The following is a 22,770-nucleotide window of genomic DNA, read 5'->3' as shown; positions in this document are numbered from 1 at the left end:
TCGCCCTGGCCTTGACATCAGTGGGGGAAGACTGGAGAGAAAGGGGCTGGGGCTCAGAAGGAAGAGAAGCAGTAAGTTACCTATTTGGTCCATGGTCCTTTCCCAGCCAGCTCTACTACCAAAGTGCCAAAAATCTAAGCATCGAATTCTCAAATCCCTCTGCCTAAACTCATAAAAAGATGACCTCCCGTGAACACTATGCTGACTTGAAGAGCAGGACACTGGTCACCGCCTCCTCCCCTAACTCGTCTGCCACAGAGAGGGGACAACAGTGGAGAAGGTGAGGGGTATTTACTAAGAATGCGGTTTCCAACCACGTGAGTTTAAGTTCTGTGCCTGGACCCCAGGGCCCAGGAGCTGTGTGTCTCACCAGGAAAGGAGGCAGGATTTCGTCCCTGTCTCCATGTCCTTTACCCTGCAGTGGCCAGACAGCTGTGAGGGCCTGTGTACACCTCCTGTCTGGGTCAGCCCAGCCTCAGGCTTAGCAGCCAGCCGTGCTCCACGTGAGCTCCAGACACACGCAGCTTCTAGTGAGCTGTAGCAGCCCTTAGCGTCAGATCACCTGTGACTGACATCAGGAGGGTCCCAACACCAACTCAGTCCGGTTCAGCACTCCCAGGCTGAATAGGTCTGGGACAGGTGGCTGGCATCCCCCCCCCCGCCATCAGGCCCCAGATGGGCAGGTGCTGAGCCTACAATCCGTGTCTGTACCAGCTCCGCACTGGGGGCTCAGCTCTGGCCTACCAACTCTGGAGTGACACAAAGCAGCTGCCAGAGCAAAGTGCCAGAAAGGGTCAAAACATTTTATTCTCTTAATTTTTTTCTTTTTTAATAAAGTTAAACAGTAAAACAAAAATTCACAAGCTGCCTCCCTGTCCACCCCCCGCCTCCCTCCCCTTCCCGCAGTCTTCGGCGCTGGCTCCCTTTCCTTCCCCCCGACTCACACAGACACAGGGTATCCAACTAAGAAAACGAAACTGCTCTAAGGACGGGGAGACGAGATGAAGGGAGGAGGTGGTGAACTGTGCCCACGTTCAAGGTTACACTGAGCAAGTCTGCACTTTCTGGGTTCTGGATGGTTTCCTTTCATTAGCCAAATTGAAAAAAGAAATTCCCTGGACCAGATGCTGTAAGGCAAAAGAAGGGCTTGTTAGCTTACTCTGGGTGGAAAGATCACTCTGCTCTCATTATGGGAAAGTCTTCAAGGGCTGCTTCGAACTCAAACAGAAAAACCACCAAGAGCATCAACAGCCTAGGTCTTAGGGGAGCACGTGAGCAGCTGTGTGTGCAGCTTCTAAGCGTCACTCTTGCAGAGAAGCCCTGCAATAGACAGCTTAGAGACGCCTCCTAGATGCTGCAGAGGTGTAGACTAATGGTCCCAAGGCACGGTGCACCCCGGAGCCTCCCCACCTCCATCCTCAGCAGCCCGAGTAGACCTGTTCCCTGCTAGATGGGCCTTCTGCCGCCTCTACTCCTGGGCCCCTCTGACTCTCAAAGAACTACCCAAGTGGGGAGTCATGTTATGGGCCTGTGATCTGGGAACTCCTGAGAGCGGGAAGCTTACCTTCAAAGCTGAAGCCCCCAGGACCGCCAAAGAATGCCTTGAAGATATTGTTGGCATCAAAATCTGTGGAGCAGAGCAAGAAAACGGGGCAGGGACAAAAAGTTGGAAAAGTTAGACATGTCTGAAGAGGAACTTATGACAACACTAAGAATGGGTCCCCAAAGCTTTCCCAGATTCATCCCTTACGTCCTTCCCAAAACCTCACTGACAGGGTGGGCCTATCTGCCCCGCCCCCCATGCCCACACTCCCTCCTCCTCCCTCCTCCTCCCCAGCTGGACTGGAAGCAAAGCTTTCTTTGCCTCAACCTACTTTGCCAGACCTTCTCAGCAACTGGGATGCCATTTGCACTTAAAAGATTCGCCCCACACTGTCTCCCTATAATGCTGGGGCTGCTACTGAGGGGGTGAAAATCTATCTTCAACGTTAACAACACTAAATATAGGAACAAGATCTAAAGATTATTGTATTCATTTGATTCCATGCTCTGCCTAGACTATGCCAGGATGGGGGAGGGAAAGTCATGGTTTATTAAGCATCTGCTAGGTGCCAATCATGGTGCTGGGTACTCTTCATACCTTACATCATCCCCAATTTACACTCAACAAAACCTACGTAGAGAGCTCACGTTACTTGCTTTAAGATCATGCAGCCAGTGACGGCAGCAGAACCGAACACTCCGGCTCCTGCCTGACTCTAGTGCTGTGGCCTGATCACCGGACCACAGCAGGTCTGCTGCCCCCACCCCCAACTGAGTCCCTAAGCTCCACAGAGCATTCGTCTCCACCAGTTGATCCAACAGGTAGATTGTGTCCAAAAGCAGACTCTTCCTTGCCTGTGCGCCTGCTCATCTGGGGTCCCCTAGCTCCGTGACTGCATCCAGTGAGTCAGCCATCTAAAGCCACTCAGCTTCATCCTTTCCTTCTTCCAACACATCAGCAACCACCTCCTGCTACATCTCCCACGTGCCCTCCGACCCTTTCCTACCCAAGTCTCCTGCCATCTCTCACCCCCTTCCCAGCACCAAACCACCTCATCACCGCCATCACAAATACACTTCTGGAGCCAAAGTCTGGTTCGGGGCGCCCCTCCTCACAACCCTTCAGTAGCATTTGACTGCTTGTTGCTCCTCTCAACTGCTAGGCAGAACAATGTTCACTACTGGTAAATCTGTTACACACACACCCTGAACCAGTGACAAGGATTATCTAGGTAACACCATCGGTCCTATTTTCAATTTCAAGATTTTCTTAATGGAGGAAAGAGGGCTGGCGTCAGAGACCACGGTCTGAGACGTATGCAGAGATTCCGGCCTGTCTCATCTCCAGCGGAGCTTGGAGTGAGCACGACACTGACAGCTATGCTTTAAGTCTTTCAGAGAAATTGAACTCTGAAGCCCGCTGGGAATGAGTGACACACATAAATATCAGCCAGCACACACTCTGCAGTGGGGAGGAAGCTTCCAGCCGTCATGAAAAAAGCCCACATTCCCTACTCTGGCTGCCAAGTCCTTCCAAGGGGGGAGCCAGCTACGTTGCAGCCTCATGTCTCACCTTCCCCTGCCTTGAGCACCCTCTATCCTCCCACGCTCAGCCCCTCGCAGCTTCCCAAAGGTATTATTTCTCCATCTCCAAGCCTTCCCTTGCTAGTGCTCACCTCCTAAGTACCCACTCTGCATCATGAGCTCCTGCTACCCTTGACTGTCCTTGTTGGGACTCTACATCCAGGGCTCAGGGGTCAGATGTGGCCTGCGGTCACTGTGCAAAGCCCAAGACTGGGTTCTTGGAGCTCAGGGAACCTGTTTGATTCACCTGGTATTTCCAGCGCCCAACATAGTGCTTCACACATTGCAGGTATCCATCCAGGGGGCCTTCACATCACTGTGTTTCCCTGTTACACAAACTCCCCTTTGGAGAGTCTTCAGAAAAATTCTAGCCACCCGCTGCTGTCAGCTTCATCCCAGACTGCCCCAACGAACTCACCGCCCATATTCATGCCCTCCTCATCCAGGTCCTGTCCGCTGTCATAGCGAGTCTTTTTCTTGGGATCAGAGAGGATGGTAAAAGCTTCTCCAACTTCCTTGAACTTCTTCTCTTCCTCCTTCTGAACTTCGGCACTGGCTCCACTGTGCCGATCTAAAGGGAAGAGTATGGGAAGAACTCAGAATCACAAGAAAACAGTTTAAGACGAAGACCACTTTTAGAATCTGGTACACTTCCAAAGCTTGGAGGGTAGGGTCTTAGCAACAGCTCTTTCCCAGCTGAAAAGCCAGAACCTTTCATTCTCCCTTAACTTTGGCAAGGCCGGCCTGGTTTGCGCTTCCCAAGTCCGTTCCCCGCATCCGCTCTACCTGGATGGTGCATCAAGGCCCGTTTCCGGTAAGCTTTCTTGATCTCGTCCTCAGAGGCATTCTTGTCCACTCCCAGAATTTTGTAGTAATCTTTCCTCTTACTCTTCTTCAGTTCCAGCTGTGCATTTTTTAGGAGCTGTTTGTGTTCTAGAAGGGAACAGTTAGAGTCAATGGACAAATCTGACTCTGGTTTCCCTTAACAGGTCCTAACACAGATGCCTTACAGTCAGAAGCTTTGTTAGTCATACCAGGCGCACAGGCTCAGTGGGCTAAAGCCTCTGCCTTTGGCTCAGGTCATGATCTCACGGTTCTGGGATCGAGCCCCGCATCGTGCTCTCTGCTTGGCGGGGAGTGTACTTCTCCCCCACCTCTCTGCCTGCCTCTCTGCCTATTTGTGATCTCTTGTCTGTGAAATAGATAAATAAAATCTTAAAAAAAAAAAAGATTTTATTTATTTGACAGACAGAGATCACAAGTAGAGAGGCAGACAGAGAGAGAGGGGGGGAAGCAGGCTCCCCACCAAGCAGAGAGCGTGATGCAGGGCTCGATCCCAGGACCCTGAGATCATCACCTGAGCCGAAGGCAGAGGCTTTAACCCACTGAGCCACCCAGGCGCCCCAAATAAAATCTTAAAAGAAAAAAAAAAAAAGAATCATACCAGGTGCAGTTATGGTGTTTTCTTCTGAAGATTATAAAAAAAAATCTACTCATAATTTGATTCCTCCCATCATCCTTATTACACAGAAAAGGAAGTGAAAATGATAGAGAGGATTCAAGGCCAGAAAAGAAGTGCCTTATCCTACATTTGGCATCTCGCCTCACTTCTTCCTGGCTGGCCATCGATAAGCTCCTGGTATATCCTTGTTCCCTGAATCAAACGACCCTGTGTCCAGTTTTAAGGGCCTAAGAGTAAGACCTCACAGTTCCCTGAGAAACATACTCTCAGATCCCTTTACCTTTTGTTTTCTCCGTCTGATATACTTTTTCATAGTCCCGCACAGCTTCTTCATACTGTTCTGTGTCCATGTAACTGAGAAGGAAATACAGGGGGGTACAGCAACATAAATAGCAATGGCCTTCGGTATCACTCTGGCAGAAGAGGCACAGCTCAAGCAAGAGACACACACTTTTGGTTGAGATGCATCATGAAACAGAAGTCCTTAAGCCAGCCGTGAGAAAAAATTAACCACCAATTTCTCAAGTAAAGAGAGATATCTCATGCCACTTGCATCCAACCAGCAAAGTAATCCTCTGCTCTGAGCAGAATGCAACCAACAGGAGAAGGTTCCTTCTGATTTCAGAGCCCCCAACCCAAGGGGCATCTGGACTGCCTTAGGAAAGGCAATGTAAACGATTACTTGGGATTGAAATGCCAAAGAAAAATTATCCAGTGAGAGCAACGGATATGGAAAAGCTTTGAAACCTGTAGTGCCATAAACATGCAGGGCCAGCTCCAATCCAGAGCAGAAGTGGGATTAGTGAGCCACTTGAAGGATCAAGTTCAAGGTGCTGTGGCTGCTGGCAAATGCTTCCACTAAGACTAATCAATCTGAGAGATGTAGGTAGGTGAAAGAAAGGAGACTCTTAACACAGGCTTGCTTCATATTTCAATAGTGCAGAAGAAAAGCAGGGGAGGGGGGGTCGGCCCAAGATGGGAGGAATCTAGCTTGACAGGCTGATGGCCAGAACTTTTAAGACCTTCTCTTCCACAGAAGCAAAGTGGCATTTTCCATGTCCTGATAAGATCACTGGCACCAAGATTGGCCTACCACTTAAGCTGTGGTAGATGTTCCAGAGACAGACTGCATCAGCTGGATGCAGCATAGCCAGCCACTGCAGAACAAAGACCAAACTGACTACCCTGCCCCTTACCGACCCATCTTCGCAAACATCAGAGCTCCGCCTGGCTAAGAGGCCACAGCAGGGCGGTGGTACTGATGTGGCTGGCAAGATGGGATGCCCAACTTCTTTTTTATTTTTTAAGATTCTATTTGTTTATTTGACAAGAGAAAGATCACAAGCAGAATGAGAGGCAGGCAGAGAGAGGGAGAAGCAGGCTCCCCGCTGAGCAGAGAGCCCGATGTGGGGCTCGATCCCAGGACCCTGAGATCTTGACCTGAGCTGAAGGCAGAGGCTTAACCCACTGAGCCACCCAGGCGCCCTGGGACGCCCAACTTCTTAAACATCTCTGATTTTCCAGCATCTTAATTTATAATCTTAATTTTTAAAAAAAGGTGAGAAAAGCCAGTGCCCTGCAGACACATGGCACAAATGCTACCAGGAGCATAAAGAACCCATTTACAGGGTCAAGAATAATATAAGCTGATAGCCCCAGGTGTAGAATGATCTGATAGATAAGCAACCTTAACAAACTTTACATGCCCTTTTGGAACATATTAAACAAGCTTATTACAGTGATTTGCATTTTTATTTAACATGTTTTTAAAATTCAGAGACATCTATATTTGAATTTTTTTCTACGTTGCATACCTGAAATGATAGGACACTGTATGTCAACTATATAGCTATTAAAAAAGTATCTTCTTTTTAAGTTGAAGAAAAAGTAGATAAGCAGAGCCTCAGGGAAAAGGGAAACTCCAGCCCATGAAAGGAACTGTAGCAAAGATCTGGTGTGTTCCCAACTTCAAGGGTATGTTGACAAAAGACTTGGGCAGCAGTCAGGCCCCTGTCCCTGGTTCGGCTTTGGCCTGCACTAATCTCTGCTACTTCATGTCAATCCCAGCTACTTGAGGGGACCACTGGCCAAATTTCGGTCAACTGTGCACTAGAGTGCATGCTGTTCCCTGTGGTGGAATCTCAAAGGGAGAGCCACCCAGGGGATAGTTCTGTTTCTACCACAAAGATAAAGAGTTGTCTGATTAAAGCCATTTGATTTTTCCTTATTGAACACATATCAAGTTGTAATTATCCACTCCATTACCTTCCTAACAAGCCAAGAATTTTCTCTTCTCTCCCCAATCCTTGTTCGGACACTGCAGAGTGTTCACTGAGCTGATGTGGTGTCGTGCCCCTGGCCACCCCTGCCCCACTAGATACTCAGGGGATTCTCTTTGCTAGCATTACAGCTAACACCAAAGTGAACTTGCCTATAGCATTTTGAATCTGTTAAATTGAGTCATTAGCTGGGCGAGAAGGTATGTGCTGTCTTTCAAAGCTTCCATGTTTGCCAACGGTTTGCAAAGAGATGACTGACAGCTGGTCACGGTCTGTAATACAATTCCATGGATGTTTCGATTTGACATTACTGGTCTACTTAGAAATCCACTTAAGGGGCGCCTGGGTGGCTCAGTGGGTTAAGCCGCTGCCTTCGGCTCAGGTCATGATCTCAGGGTCCTGGGATCGAGTCCCGCATCGGGTTCTCTGCTCAGCGGGGAGCCTGCTTCCTCCTCTCTCTCTCTGCCTGCCTCTCTACCTACTTGTCATCTCTCTCTGTCAAATAAATAAATAAAATCTTTAAAAAAAAAAAAAAATCCACTTAAAACAAATAAAAGAACCACACACAGTAACAATTTTCCTATTAAAAAAAAAATGAAACGGGAGGCAGGCCATGCCCTGCACCACTGATGAGACCAAGAAGCTTAAAGAATGACAGGCTCCTTCGGCACCTGTGACAGCACCAGTTCTTTGGCTCCGACATTTCATGACAAGAAATGGAATGAATGTTGGAGGATTAGTATACCCCACATAGGTCTTCCTTTTGGAAGGAAACCTGTCTGGCTTAGAATCTGAAATAAGAAGAGATGGATTTGGGGGAGGTCTCTCTTTGCCTTTGCTGAGGTTCCTGTCTGCAGAGAAGAATCTGGATGGACAAGTAAGCTGGCAAGCACCCTGACTCTGAAGACAAATCTGGGCACTAGATCTAGGTAGGCATATCCTGGCTCATAAATAACCAAGTCCCACGGAGCTAATCCAAAAGGGGCTTCCTTCATACTGGGAGGCTGAGCCAGATTAAATCCCTTCAATCGAAAGACTGTCTTCCCTAACCCAGAACAAACGGGAGAAGGACAACTGTGAACTGTCTCCAAGAGATAACTTTATTTCTTCCTCTTCCAAGCACCATACATTCATTCCACAAAACATTTACTGAGTGAGCACCGACTGTGTGCCAAGCACTGTGCCAAGTTAGAGCAAAAGTGTACAACACAAAATACAATCTCCAAAGGAAATGGATTTAAACTTTAACAAAAGGAATTTGGGTCAGGCATCAGAGGAAACTTACTGACCGTGAGGGGCGTAAGACACAGGCATGGGAGACTGAGGGAGCTTGTGCAATCTCCTCCGCTGGAGGTCTATAAAGATAGTCTAGGGCTGGAACAATCCCACCTAGAGGCAGGGGGAAGGACCAAATGACCTCACAACATCCCTGGGTCTGCTTCAGCATCCACAGTGCAATTCCCCTGGCAGGCCAGCAGCAACTCCCTCTTCCCCTCGCCCGCCGGAGGCACTCACCACTGAGCTCTTCTCAAGTAGGCTTTTATATAAGTGGCATCGAGCTTCACTGCACTCGTGCAGTCTTCTATTGCATCATCTAGTTTCCTAAGCTTCAGGAGAGAGAGAGCAGTCATACTTCACATCTCTGCAGACCAAGGGAGCCCAGAGGCTGTGAGCACAGCTTCAAAATTCTAAGAGGATCAGTCATGCTGGTCTCCCAACTGTCACACTTACTCTCGGTCACTGAGAAAGCCAGTGTCTCAGAGGGCTAAGGACACCAGGTTCCAAACTGGTTTCTCTTCTACGGGATGGAAGCCAGGCACACTTCCATGCAGGGATAAAGCACCTTTGCCATTCTGGGATAGTGCCCAGACGAGACACAGAAATAGGGCGGTTCCTGCCCTCCATTCTCCTAAAGGCCAACGAGAGGGATAAAACTGATCTGATTTCTAAACACTGGAACACTATAAGAGCAAGGAGCCTGCTGTTGTTTCTTACGGTACGAAGGACTAGAGTGGGCCTACAGGCCGTTTCCAGCCGAGTGCAGTGAGTATCACTTAGGATGGACAAAAAAATCTAAGCCTGTCTCATACTCTAATTTCCTCCAAATCACTCCTAAGAAAGAAATAATCACTTGCTTAGGCCAAAATCAGCAATAACATTTGCATAAAAAATTATCCTAAAGCCTCCAGGCATTCTCTTAGTGGAGGAAAGGGATCTTGAGGAAGAACCAGTAGAAATAGCCTTTCAAACTGTCCCTCAAGTGCCCTTCAATTCCATGGAAAAGGTAAAAGCTTGCCTCTTAGAAGGAAGTTCCTAACAAGCTGAGCCTTCCACCAAAACCACCTTTTCTCCTTTCACCTGGATTCCCCTCATGAGGCAGAGTCCCCAAGCCCTCTTTGATGTCCCTTAAACATATCTCCACAGGCCCCGAGACCCAGACCGGGTGCTTACCTTGGAATTAACCGTGCCCCGATTACAGTAGAGTTTTGCATTTGTTTTTATATTATTAGGGTCTATCCCCAGGGCTTCTGTGTACAGTTCATAGGCTAACTTGTAATTTCCTTCTTTAAATGCTTTATTCCCATCTTCTTTCTTTGCTTTAAGTGCTTTGGCATTCTACAGGAAAAGCAAGGGGGGAGATTAGTTCACAACCAGGAAACCTCAGGCCACTATAACAGAGAGGTCCAAGTCTATTTTCAATTTCTCAGATCCCAGCTGTTTAGCATCACCCTGACCCTGACCACCCCTCCCCACCACCAACCCTTTGGGCTATTTGTTGCTCACTGGTGCTTCCTACAGCGTGGACAGGTGAAACCAAGATTTACAAAAGAACAACAATGAGACTCATTTACCCAGGTTTTACCTCTACTCCCTAGGATTAAACACTACTATTTTTTCTTCACTGAGAGAAGAAAAAAACACACTTAGGTATTAGAAGATCTGACCCTGTATGATCACATTTACCTTTGGGTCAATAAAAGTAGTTCTTATTGAATTAATTTCTAATGAAAGGATGAAGCATCCTGGCAAGGTGGGCAAAGGAGCTATCATATTTCATATGGGCCTTGAATCTTCCACTCTTGACTCTCTTAAAGGCTCAAAAAGGAAGCTTTTTTTCCTACTCAGAAGTGGGGCCTAGAACTTACTCTGCAAGCAATGCAGGCCTTCTCATGGTCAGGAGCCATCCTGAGAGCCTGTACAAAAAACTGAACCGCCTTCTCAATACAATCTTCATAATAAAGGCAAAGACCTCGTACATACAGAGCATCCGCATTGGTAGAATCCATTCGTAAAATGTCACTGCAATAGCCGGAAAGGGGCACATTCAGCATAGTTTGGATCTCCCCACCGTTATTATCATTTGTGATTACTCTTGCCAGTTTTTCTCTTGACCCTGTGTCTAGTAAAAAAGTATCCAAATGTAGACAGATCCCAATGAGCTCTTCCCATATCTTCACCAAATAAACCACCTGCATTTACCTTTAATACACTTCCTGTGTCTCAGTCTTTGTTAGGACAGAGATTGGCAAACTACAGCCCACAGGGCCCGATCCTGCCTGCCACTGTTCATATAAATTAAATTGTACTGAAATCAGGCCACGTCATCCACTTATCTATTATCAGCGGCTGCTTCTGCACTACAGTGACAGAGGTGAATGGTTGCGACAGAGACTGTATGAACTACAAAGCCTAAAGTATTTACTACTTGGCCCTCACAGAGCTCGCAAACCTGTGGTGCAGGAAGAAAATGACATTAAAACAAATAAAAAACAAAAAAGCCACACCTCACACATGTGTCCTCCCACATGGAGCTGAAGTTCCTACTGTACTTCTACATGTCTGGTAGGTTTTCAGATCTTGTCTAACTCTGGCTTTAAGTCCCAGGAAGGTCTGCTCAGCTCTCTGGTCTACCTACATGACATATGGTGGTACAGAGAGCTGCCAGACGGCACCTGTCTAGTGCTCAATACCAGTTCAATACAGAATGGCCTGACTTCATACCTGGCCACAGACTGTGCTTCCGGGTAACGACCTAGCATTGCTAAACATTCTGCTTTGAGGATTTTGAAGCGATGGCAGGCAGGGGCAAATTCTAGGGCACGATCCATGCAGAAAACCACCTATGGTGAGAAAAAAGAAAAGAAGGCTCTTCATTCTGGACTCTAGAAGTATCTTCATTTATTAAATATTCACTTATTCATTAAATATCTGGCCATGAGCAACAGACAGATTCAAAGAAAAGCAGTATCAGAGCCTAGGAACATAGCTAATTCATTTGATTAAACCACTGAAACAAGGGGAGAAACTGATCCAGATTCTAATGACATGACAACAACAAACATTTAAGTACTTTATATACTGACCAAGTTAATACTACAACAATTTTATAATGTAATTTTATGAAGTACCTTATTTTATCAATGAGAAACTAAACTAAAACACAGAGATTAAGGAATGTGTTCAAGGTCACCAAAGCATGTGACAGCAACAGGATTCGGTCTCAGACACTGTAACTCCAGAGGTGTTAATCACCATGCGAAGCTGCTTCCACAGTGACTGGGACCAAAATTCACACTCTTCTAGTGTAGAAATATGGTTATTTGCTACTTTGCATAACTTACCATGCTTAGCCTATTACATAAGGCAAGGATACCTAAAATTACCTGATACAGAATCATTGCTCCCTATATTACTAAAAGTGCTTACTGTTCCCTCCTCCCTGTGCCATGAGCCTCACATCTCATTAAGCACCCGGGTGGCCACACTTCCACTTCTATTTAATTTAATTAATTAATGTATTTATTTATATGACAGACAGAGATCACAAGTAGACAGAGAGGCAGGCAAAGAGAGAGGGGGAAGCAGGCTCCCTGCTGAGCAGAGAACCCGATGTGGGGCTCGATCCCAGGACACTGGGATCATGACCTGAGCTGAAGTCAGAAGCTCAACCCACTGAGCCACCCAGGTGCCCCTTTATTTATTTTTTAAAAGGTTTATTTACTTGTGGGGGGTATAAGTGGAGGGGAGGAGCAGAGGGAGAGAGAATCCTCAGACTCCCCACTGAGCATGGAGCCCAACACAGGGCTCAATCCCAGGACTGACTGAGCCACCCAGGCATCCCTCCACTTCTATTTTAGTAGAAATATACCAATAAAATGGTTGGTTTAAAATGGTCCTAAATAGACTGTATCAGACTACTATACTCCACATGCTAAGATATATAAACCAAAAAGTGTTTCTCTCTCTCTCACGCACCTGCACACAATGGGATTACTTATCTTTCAGCTTGATAAAGCCTCTCCACATATTCCTTTTTTCTCTTTTCATAAGTTTGTTCTCTGAGCCTTCACTTTTTTAAAAGACTTTTTATTTTATTTGACAGAGAGAGACAAAGCAAGAGAGGGAACACAGCAGGGGGAGTGGGAGAGGGAGAAGCAGGCTTCCCGCTGAGCAGGGAGCCCAATTTGGGGCTTGATCCCAGGACCCTGGAATCATGACCTGAACCAAATGCAGATGCATAACGACTGAGCCACCCAGGCGCCCAAAGGCTTCGCTTTTGATTTAGCTGCTATTTCTGGGAGGTCCTTGCTGAATCATATTCTCATCAAGGATACATGACCCGAAGGAGGAATGTGGAATTAAGAGACACCATTTTGGGGGCGCCTGGGTGGCTCAGTGGGTTAAGCCTCTTCCTTCGGCTCAGGTCATGATCCCAGGGGCCTGGGATCGAGTCCCACATAGGGCTCTCTGCTCAGCAGGGAGCCTGCTTCTCCTCATCTCTCTCTCTGTCTGTCTCTCTGCCTATTTGTGATCTCTCTCTCTGTCAAATAAATAAATAAAATCTTTAAAAAAAAAAAAAAGAGACACCATTTTGTCTAAGAATCTGGCCATGGGGATCAGGAAGAAATGAAGTTTGAAAGCTCAGAAGTAATAATGGGCCAAATTCCAGCAACAGGCAACTGGTTAGACATTCATATAATGGAATACCAATTGGCTCTAAAACAGAATGAAGCAACTCCATGTATTACTAAGAAAAGACTTTCAAGGTCTACTAAATGGAAAAAAAGGTCCACAACAGTGAAAAGCATGTAACCTTTCATATAAAAAAGGGAAAATCAGGACTCTGTATTTCTATTTGCTTATAGATGTACAACCAAACTGTAGGGGAACAGAAGAAATAAGACCAGAGATTACTTGAGGGGGTGAGAACTAGGCAGACAGAAGTGTGAGGGAATACCTATCACTGAGTATTGTTTATACTTCTACCTCCCCCACTCCACCAATACTTCTCAAATTTTTAATGATGAATAGCACCTATTCAAAAATCTAAAATTTGAAAATATGCAGAAGTAAGAAAACAACAAGAGCTGCTCCACTGGGAAGACTGCAATGTTCACAGAGCAATGTGGGGGAAGAACTCTCTCTCGGGGCATAGGTCACTATCCTCGAAGTTCTAAGGATACTATGAAAATTCAGGTATCATGTAGGGTGCAGTCATGGTGCTAATTTTTTCCTCCCTTAAATAGAAAAAGAACTGGGGAGGGAGGGGAAGCAATCAGATATAAGCAGCCACACCCCGTTGCATTTGCAACGTTCTGTGTGGAGATGGTTCTACCCGTCGGGTCAGTGGCGTGTCAGCTGAAGGCTCAGTGCTTCACTTCCCACCCCCCAACCCCCATGACTATGGACAGCTGCAGGCAAAGAAGATCTTTGTTTCTTCCAAGTTCATCTGTTTCCCCTGCCAGGATCATAATTCTTCATTTGTGACATCACCATGAGCTACAGTGGGGGGGCTGGGATGTCACAAACAGAGGATTCTGTCACAAACTGGGGATTCTGGCTCCAGAGTGGGCAAGAGAGAAAAGAAACTCTAAAAACTGCCTTTTGAGACAAAGCTTTTGCCTATGTGAACCTCTGAAAACGTGACAGAAAGCAGAATCGCTTTCTAAACACACACACACCCCTCAAAAAACTTATGAATCACAGTACAAAGACACTGTGGTTATTAAAACCAATGGACAGAAGAGGGATGCCAAGGAGTCAATGCTGGGACTCTGCATAAGTTAATCAGAAATATTTATTACCAAATACCTGCAGTTTGTTACTTAAGAATAAGAATAGGGGCGCCTGGGTGGCTCAGTGGGTTAAAGCCTCTGCCTTCCGCTCAGATTATGATCTCAGGGTCCTGGGATCGAGCCCCGAGTCAGGCTCTCTGCTCAGCAGGGAGCCTGCTTCCCTTCCTCTCTCTCTGCCTGCCTCTCTGCCTACTTGTAGGGAGCCTGCTTCCCTTCCTCTCTGTCTGCCTGCCTCTCTGCCTACTTGTGATCTCGCTGTCAATTAAATAAATAAAATCTTTTTTAAAAAAAAAGAATAATTAAGAATAATTCTAAAAAATAATAATTCTTAACTGTACCTTTTTATCAAACGTTTATTGAATACATTCTACAGAAAGCACTGAGCAAATTCCCACGTATGAAGTAACAATCTGTTCCTTGGATGATACAAACCTCTTGTAAGTGATCCTGAAAATTGATCCTAATCAGTGGTTTTTACCTTTTTAGGGGGCTATTCACCTTCCCTTTTGAAACTTTAATGAAAGCTATCACCTAAGCAGAGAATTGAGAATTTTTTTAAAAAAATATTTTATTTATTTGACAGAGATCACAAGTAGGCAGAGAGGCAGGCAGGGGGGGGGGGGAGAAGCAGACTCCCTGCTGAGCAGAGAGCCTGACTCGGGGCTTGATCCCAGGACCCTGAGATCATGACCTGAGCCGAAGGCAGAGCCTTTAACCCACTCAGCCACCCAGGCGCCCCGGGAATTGAGAATTATACAGATGAGACATAACCACTATTAACAACAGCTACAAAGATATCTAGAACTTTTATACCCTTCCCATGCTTTCAGACAGGTGAACCCTTTTGGCACATAAATTTTCATGGACTATCACACAGCTCCATAAAGGAGAGCAGTGTGCTTTCACAGAAAGGCCTAACATCAAAACGGTAGTGGTGACAGGTTACATACATTGGTCAAAAATCTGTAAGGAGCCTCTATTTTTTATTTAGACCTGCATCTAATTCACACGAAGCAGGAGTTAAAGCTAGCTCTCATTCAAATTAAAATGGATTACCCAAACCTAATATTTAATTCTAGCTAGTATTCCCTCTATATGCCAGTACCCTCTTAAGTTATTATCTTATATCAAAAGCAGGAACAAACTTGAGTAAACTCACACTGCTTTTTAACATAAAGCCAAATATCATTAGAAAATAAAAACCTTGAAAAAAAAAAAAAAAGAAAAGAAATACCTTGGCAAAAAAGTTTTTAGATGTCATTTTGGTAGTTTCTTATAAAACTTAACATGCTTTTACCACATGATCCAGCAATTGCCCTTCTTGGTATTTACCCAAAAGAAGTGAAAACTTGTATCGACACAAAAACCTGCACGCAGATGTTTAGAGCAGCTCTATTCAAAACTGTCAAAACCATAACCGTAACACATGTGCCCCTCAGAGCACCTGCGTGGCTGTCAGTTAAGCACCTGCCTTCAGCTCAGGTCATGATCCCAGGGTCCTAGCTTCCTGCTCATTGGAGAGTCTGCTTCTCCCTCTCCCTCTGCCTTTCCCTCATGATGCTTCTGCTCTCTCTGGTGCACTCTCTCTCTCAAATAAATCTTTAAAAAAAAAGTGCCTTTGGTGGGGAATATGGATAATGGGGGAGGCTATGCATGTGTGGGGGCAGGGGGATATGCAAACTCTCTGTACCTTCCTCTCAATTCTACTATGAACGTGTTCTTAAAAAAAAAAATACTCTTAAAAAAAAATAAAAGAAAAAGCCAAAGTCAAACTGAAGTGGTAATTTATTATTCTGGATCTTCTGTACCATACTACCTACACCCACACCCACCCACCAACACACACACACACACACACACACACACACACACACACACCTTTTGTACCACACTACACACATCCACGCACATATGCGCACGCATGTGGGGAGCCTTGTAATAAAGGGTAGGTAAGATTTCCCCATAGTTGTACTTTACCTTCCGAAAATCCCGCTTCTCAAAATCTGTTTCTGCTATTTTCTCATATTCTATGACTGCATTAGCATTCTTGAACTATACGAGAAAATCAGATAAAGGAAAGTTTTAATGATGTTGTAAATTCAACAACCACACACACAAACACACACAAAAATCAAGGTTTTGATGAAATATGAGTTCAAGAAAATCAGAACCACAGACTTTTCACAAATCAAGTTGGTGAAAATGCAACTGTGACCTCAGTTTGAACTTCAAGTCAGGAAAACCAGAGTCATGACCTGACAGACATAAATTCAAGGCACGGCATCATCAGAGGTTGAGCAGAAGTTTCCAGATTCTCACTAAAACGCATCCAGGAGTAAACTGGGAATAAATGGAAATGGAACTAAACACATTTTAGCTGCTACTGATTTAATCAGGATTTGAATTTACTCAAATACTTTAACCTCACTCAAATCCGTTCCTTGCAGCAGCTCTCTGCTCCACAGCCATCTCAGAAACCCTCCATTTTACAAATTTCTAAATTATAAATAATATTTAAAACTGTGTCTACATATAAGAAACTGAGGCTCAGACTACAAGACTTGCCTATAATGACCCAGGTGTGGCAATGCCAGAACTAGGACTAGCTCTCAGTTCTTTTTTTTTTGAGCTCTCAGTTCTGACTTTCAGGTCACTATACCACATGTCTCTTTCCATATGGACAAGACCAGAACCATACCTCTTGTTGTGCCTGAGCGTTTTTGTGATCCAATTCTAGGGCTCTCTGGAAACTACGACATGCCGCCATGGCATTCCCTAGAGATAGGTGGCACTTGCCCTCTCGCAGATGTCCCTAGAAGAAATGCAAAGAGCGAAGAAAAGGAGCATGATTGGCCAAGCAGAGAGCAACCAACAGCAGCAACAAACACCCACACAAAACCAGCATGGGATGAAAGTGCCAGAGCAGCGGTTCTCATCCAGGGGAGATTCCGCCCTCCACGGGATGGTTAGCAACGTTGGAGACATGTTTGGTTGTCACAGTCGGGGAGAAGGGGTGCTACTTATACCTAGTGGTTAAAGAGATGCTGCTAAATGTCACACAACACACAGGATAGCCCCCCACAACAAAGAATTATCTGGTCCCAAGTGTCTACGGCGTCAAGACGGAGAAGACCTGGGCTAGAGGAACGCAACTGCAGCAACCAGTCCTCCCCAGGGATGGTCACATTACGTACCCGGACAAAACTGTCATCCAACCTCACTGACTGCTGTGCATCCCCAAGAGCTTCCCGGAACTTTCCGAGCATCATCAAAGTGGCGGCTCGATTCCCATAATAGCTAGCATTTTTAGGACACATATCTACAGGAAAGGCAGAAGAAAATAAAATAAGGCTTAGCATGGGTCACTGCTTCAAAAACGCAGGGGCCATCTCCCTTCAGAACTACATCAAGGCAATCAAACTATAATAGGAATGCTGACATACTCTAAAAGGCCATGGCCGAAATTTTGACTACCTGTGCAAAGAGCAGGTTTAATTAAAAAAATAGTTACTTAAAAATAACTTGATAGCTTTAAAGTGCACTGATTATCCTTTAAAGGGGAGGGGCCAGCACATTTATCTTCTTAATGAATTGTATTACAGATAATGAGAGAGAAAAATGAATTTGCATTTGTTGAATTAGGGTTGGAGAGCCTGTAAGCAAGTTAGGTGAGAAACATGCTGACATGGGATTAAAATATGCTGGCAGAGGAGGCATGAAAGTTGTTAAGATCTGATAATTAATATCCGTAAGGGCCATTTTCTTAACCAACTGAGCCACCCAGGTGCCCCTCGTAAGGGCCATTTTCTAACACGGTTAAATGAGCCAGAAATGGCTGAGATGCATGTAGGTGGATTATCTTTTTGCCATATCTAGAATTTCTGGACTTGCCTTTAATTTGTCAAATGAAGAACTAACCATTTATAGGTCATCCCTCATAAGCCAATTAAGTTTGAAAGATTTCACAGAGTAAATTATGAACCCACTAAGCCAAAGGCTACTTTTTCATGAGGCGCTACTTATAATAGAATTTATATTTAGCAAATTTATCTTCCAATATAAGCAGTAAGTCCTTCTCACCTATGGCTTTTGTATAATAGTTATAAGCTTCATTGTAATCTTTCTTGGCATAGTATGCATTTCCTTGTTCCTTGAAAGACTCTGCTTCCCTGAAAAGGAAAGAGAAAGAGGAGCATGTTACACACAAGGACTCACCTCTGTAATCTCATGGGAGCAATCTTTGGTCTAGAGCCTCAAGCATAGTGTGATACTTGAAGGAATTTATAGATTTGTTTGATGCTATTTTTTTTGTCACTTAGATACATTCAAACTAAACAAAGAAAACTCTCATGTTACCTGCCTTTCCTCGCTATTCCTGCCTATAGTCATATCCCCTACAACAAGCAAATTTAGATATCCTCTCACAGAGATGGAAATTTCTAAAGTTTATTTATTTATTAAATAATCTCTACATCCAACATGGGGCTCAAACGCATTACCCCGAGATCAAGAGTTGCATGTTCCTCTGAGCCAGCCAGGTGCCCCTGAATTTTTACATTTATTTCCTTTCCACTGTGTCACTACTGCTGCCTCTTTAGCAAACATAAAAATTCAGTTACAGATCACTCCATTCAGGGGCAATGATTTCTGAATGTGAAATGGGTCACATCCTTAGAGTTCCAATGATTTACTTTCTTGAAAACTGGCTCTTCCATTTGTCACTGAAAGGACAAGCAGAGCAAAAGCAGGTGGCAAAGGAGTTAAAAGCACAGCATTCTGGTATTTAAGATGGAGGACGGAGCTGAGTGACAGCAGAGACCAAGAACTTGGATAACAGGTATAGCCTGCCAGTGCCATGCTCTCATTTGTACCCATCTACTGGTGTTCTGTTTGCCTATCAAATCTATGTGGGTACTTGTGCCCCGCTACCGTTCCTATAGTACCTTGTATAACCACCAAGTGCATAATACCGGAATTTCTGCCCTATTCCAAGATCCATTTTTGAAGCTGTGCCATTAGACAAATTGTACTTTCTGAAAGGAATAATGTTATGTAAGGAGAATTATATTCCAGATCAAGGAATGAGAATCGGGTAAGATATGACTAACAATGTTTTAGAAGAACTAGTAACCCCTACCAAAGATACACCAAATCATTTTAATGACCAAACTGAGTGACGAAGATTAATTCTGTACCCAAGTGATTCCTGCAACATAACTAAATATCTGAGCATTTTTGCTATAAGGAAGAATCTGTTTCTTTTTCTGTCCTCTACACACCCAAAATAGAATCCAGTGCAAGGGACGTAGGGACAGAAGTACCTAATTCTTAACATAGTGATGGTATGGGAGTTTAGAGCTTGATTCTATGGACACTGGCACTGGGAAGATTTGATTTATTTATTTAACGTATTTTAAACTATAAAGTGGCAAAGCCACCCTCTTTTTATTGAGGCAATCTCCCTTTGCCTTCTTCTCCAGTACTGTCCTGGCAAGCCCTACTAACATAAAAAGGCTGCTAGAAGAAAGAAGAAAAATGGGAATGATCTATAAATGTTGACAGATTTGAACTGTGATGGACATAAATCTGTTTGAATAATTTACACCAACTGGTACAATGCTATGAAGCGGCCATTTGCTATTCAAAGTCCTCAAGAAGGATCCCCACAACTGCAAGATTTACGGGACCAACTGCAACCTTTCTACATAGTGTACACCATCCTGCAGTTCTAAATTAAGCAAGGCACTATAAAACTATGAGGAGCCTATCCTTTAAGAGGAGACATGTCAAGAGATCTGAAGAAAGGGCTTCCCCAACACTGGATGTCAGAAGCTGAGTCAGACGACTATGAAGAAATGGAGTGGTAATTCAAAGGAAACATTGGGCCTACAGTGCACCTGAGAAGACCCAGTCTTCTCCTTAGCTGGCTGGTGGCTAAGAATACACAAATCCCTGAGGAAAACCAAGGGTATCTAGGCCCTTGAAAAGACACTGTATTAGCAGTAGAAAGCTTGTTAGTCAAAGGTGAAGCAATCTGCAGAGCTACAGAAAGGTGCCCTTTCTTTCCTAAAACACCAACTTTCATGGAGGCGAGGGACTTCAGCACCAGCTTCTATAAAAACACAAAAAATGATTTCTGTGGAAAGCCAGAAATAATTTCTGAAGCCTGGCACTTTCCATGCGTTATCTTCCTACCAGGTGTTACATTATTCCCATTTCTCAGAGAAGTTAAATAAGGGGTAGAGATTAAAAACTGGCCCAGGGTCAGGATGTCAAGCCACATGTGACAGATTCCAAAGCTTTTGCACTGTCTACCATGCTAAGCTTTCTCTCCAATGCTCATCTCTAGCTATTGCTTAAGACTAACAATTAATCTCTCCTGCTAAGAAAAAGACATGGGCAATGAATGTGAATTTCTTCAAACTAAGACATAAAATAGCCCCAGCATATAAAATCCAACTCCAGAACTACAATCTGGATTTAAACAAGCTAAATGACATTCCTAACAATTAGTCACAGAGAGAGCAGGGCTCCTTTCTCTTTAAGATGTAAGACCTAGTGAACTGGACTTTGCCTCCCCCAAGAAATGCATTTCATTTTAGTAAATGGTGAGTAGATTCCATTCTAGAGCAAACAAAGCGAGTAATGTAGAGTCAGCCCACAGCAGAAAGAACAAGAAGAATTGTGTTGTGACAAGTTACCATGTTTTTAATCTCACACTGCACAACATCAGGCCAGAATTAGCTATTCCCACACAACTGCCTCATGAAAAGGACTTATTTTCATAGAAACATGGTTGATTTACAGCTGCCTGAACAATGGGCACTTAGTGCTTTTAGGCTGAATGCTTATTTTTTTGCCTCCAGGTCCAACTCCCAAAGTGGAGTCCCTCCATCGTTTTGAACCTCCCCACCAAATACACGACATGCTTTAACCAATGGGCCTGACCCTGTGAGACCAGCCGAGGAAAAAGTGGATCTTTGGAATCCAGCATGGCAGCAGCAAGAACTGAACAAGGCTGCATCAGGAACAATTCCAGGGTCAAATCCATTTAAGTCCTGCCCTGGGAGTCTGAGAAAGGGCTGAAGCTTGTTCAAGTTGCCCTTACAGCAAAGGGACTGAAGGATGAGATGTCAAAGGCGTGGGACTGGAAAAGAAGGAGAAGAGCCGGTTAACGAGGGAACTGAGGGCAGTCTCGTGCTGGTATCTGTCACTCCACTCACCGCCAGCATCAGCGGATTTGATAACCAAGTGAAGTTACAACACGTAGCTACCAAAACATATCAGCACTGAGAAAGGAAGGACTGGAATTAATTAGGTCCGCCTGGACCAATCAAAAAGAAGAAAGAGGTCCAAAATGGACTAAATGACACTACAGGTTATTTTCTATGGCCACAAAATAAAATTCAGACTAAACCCTGAAATATAATACCACATCAAGATAGACTTGGCCCTAACTGACTACTGGACCTATTAATAGCTACACTACATCTCTAGTACTTTTTCAGATTTCAAAGGCATTCCATGGGCCTCCTGAAGTGGTTACGGCAATCTTCTCTCAGGTCCTTCAACGGAGGAAGAGCCAGTGAAGTATCCGAAGCAGCTGCACAGGCGGCCTAACTCTGACAGTCCCAGATTTTTTCCCACTAGATCCTGTTAGCCAATGTCAAGGTTTCTGGATTAAAACTAATTTATCTAGTTTCCCACCAAATCTCTAAGCAGAATAAGCTTCGTCTCTGACTTGTCAGGAGATGCTGGGAAAGACTCTACCCTCCACCAAACCAGTCCTTTCACTTTGACAGCCAGCAACAAATCCCTGTGAAAAGAGCTACTGAAAGATTTTCAAAAACTTCTATCCTCTTTGGAAGTACCGGGGGGCGGGGGGTGTTCCACCACAACAGAAACAGTGCTGGAGGGCCTGGGCGGCCTTCTCTCTGACAGAAACAGGTAAGGAGACTACATTCCACTCCTGATCTGCTTTGCTGTTTTAAGATGTATTTCTTTTTTTGGAAATAACTTCGTCAATCAGAAAACTGCAGCCTGACACCTGCTCTTCTACACTACACATGTTAAAAATCTGTATATCCTCTGATCATGCAATTATATTCTCTCTCCCCCAATGCAGCACTCATTCATCACTGACGCTAATCACTCCAACGAACAGTGCCAAAGGAACCATTTGGTATCACACCGGTCTTAGCAAGGCTCAGCATCATGTGACCAATTCAGACGACTTGGGCTTATGATGACCAGTCAACTCTGCACGTTTATAGCTCAGCTAAATTAAACATATATTCAAACACCACACTTCACATTGCAATGGGACCCCAATTAGATGCCCTATAAAAATCTCCATTTTCTTTCTCAATACTTCCAAGTTTAATGGTAAAGCAAGATCTTCACCTTCGACCAACTGGTTTATCTTTTAGCAATGAGAGAGTTAAGAGAATTTTATTCATCAGCTTTCATGAATGCAGGGTTCACTGGGTGGCAGTTTTGGAAAATGCCCTCAATATGACTGAGTTCTCTTTGGAAATGCTTCACATTTCATGTATTTATGAATTATTAAAATGGGGATGAGATGCATTCAGTATTTGTACAGTGTCACTTTAAGGTTTATTACCTCTGTGCATTAAAAAAAAAAAAAAGTGCAGCGCCTAGGTGGTTCAGTCTGTTAACTGTCTGACTTTGGCTGAGGTATGATCCCAGGGTCCCGGGATGGAGCTCTGGCCCTGGGTTCCCTGCTCAGCAGGGAACCTGCTTCTCTTGCTGCTTCTGCTATCAAATAAATAAATAAAATCTTTAAAAAAAAAAAAAAAAAAGGGAC

General features: G+C 44.6%; 1 protein-coding gene across 2 annotated transcripts in view; it reads right to left on the bottom strand.

Annotated features, from left to right (window-relative positions):
- Positions 1-782: 782 nt before the first annotated feature.
- Positions 783-22,770, bottom strand: part of DNAJC7 (DnaJ heat shock protein family (Hsp40) member C7) — a 29,072-nt gene continuing 7,084 nt past the window's right edge. For both annotated transcript variants that reach the window (XM_059380114.1, XM_059380115.1), the window contains 13 exons: positions 18,024-18,112; positions 17,138-17,262; positions 16,642-16,755; positions 15,921-15,995; positions 10,870-10,988; positions 10,014-10,167; positions 9,319-9,483; positions 8,383-8,474; positions 4,869-4,942; positions 3,913-4,059; positions 3,545-3,697; positions 1,565-1,627; positions 783-1,127 (listed from right to left, as the gene is read on the bottom strand). In XM_059380114.1, the coding sequence (XP_059236097.1) occupies positions 1,090-1,127; positions 1,565-1,627; positions 3,545-3,697; positions 3,913-4,059; positions 4,869-4,942; positions 8,383-8,474; positions 9,319-9,483; positions 10,014-10,167; positions 10,870-10,988; positions 15,921-15,995; positions 16,642-16,755; positions 17,138-17,262; positions 18,024-18,112 (1,408 nt within the window). In that variant the 3' untranslated portion in view covers positions 783-1,089. The remainder of the gene's footprint in view (positions 1,128-1,564; positions 1,628-3,544; positions 3,698-3,912; positions 4,060-4,868; positions 4,943-8,382; positions 8,475-9,318; positions 9,484-10,013; positions 10,168-10,869; positions 10,989-15,920; positions 15,996-16,641; positions 16,756-17,137; positions 17,263-18,023; positions 18,113-22,770) is intronic.

This window comes from Mustela nigripes, chromosome 16 (assembly GCF_022355385.1).
Source record: "Mustela nigripes isolate SB6536 chromosome 16, MUSNIG.SB6536, whole genome shotgun sequence".
Taxonomy (NCBI): domain Eukaryota; kingdom Metazoa; phylum Chordata; class Mammalia; order Carnivora; family Mustelidae; genus Mustela; species Mustela nigripes.
The sequence above is the reverse complement of the archived record's forward strand: the minus strand, read 5'-3'. Positions and strand labels throughout refer to the sequence as shown.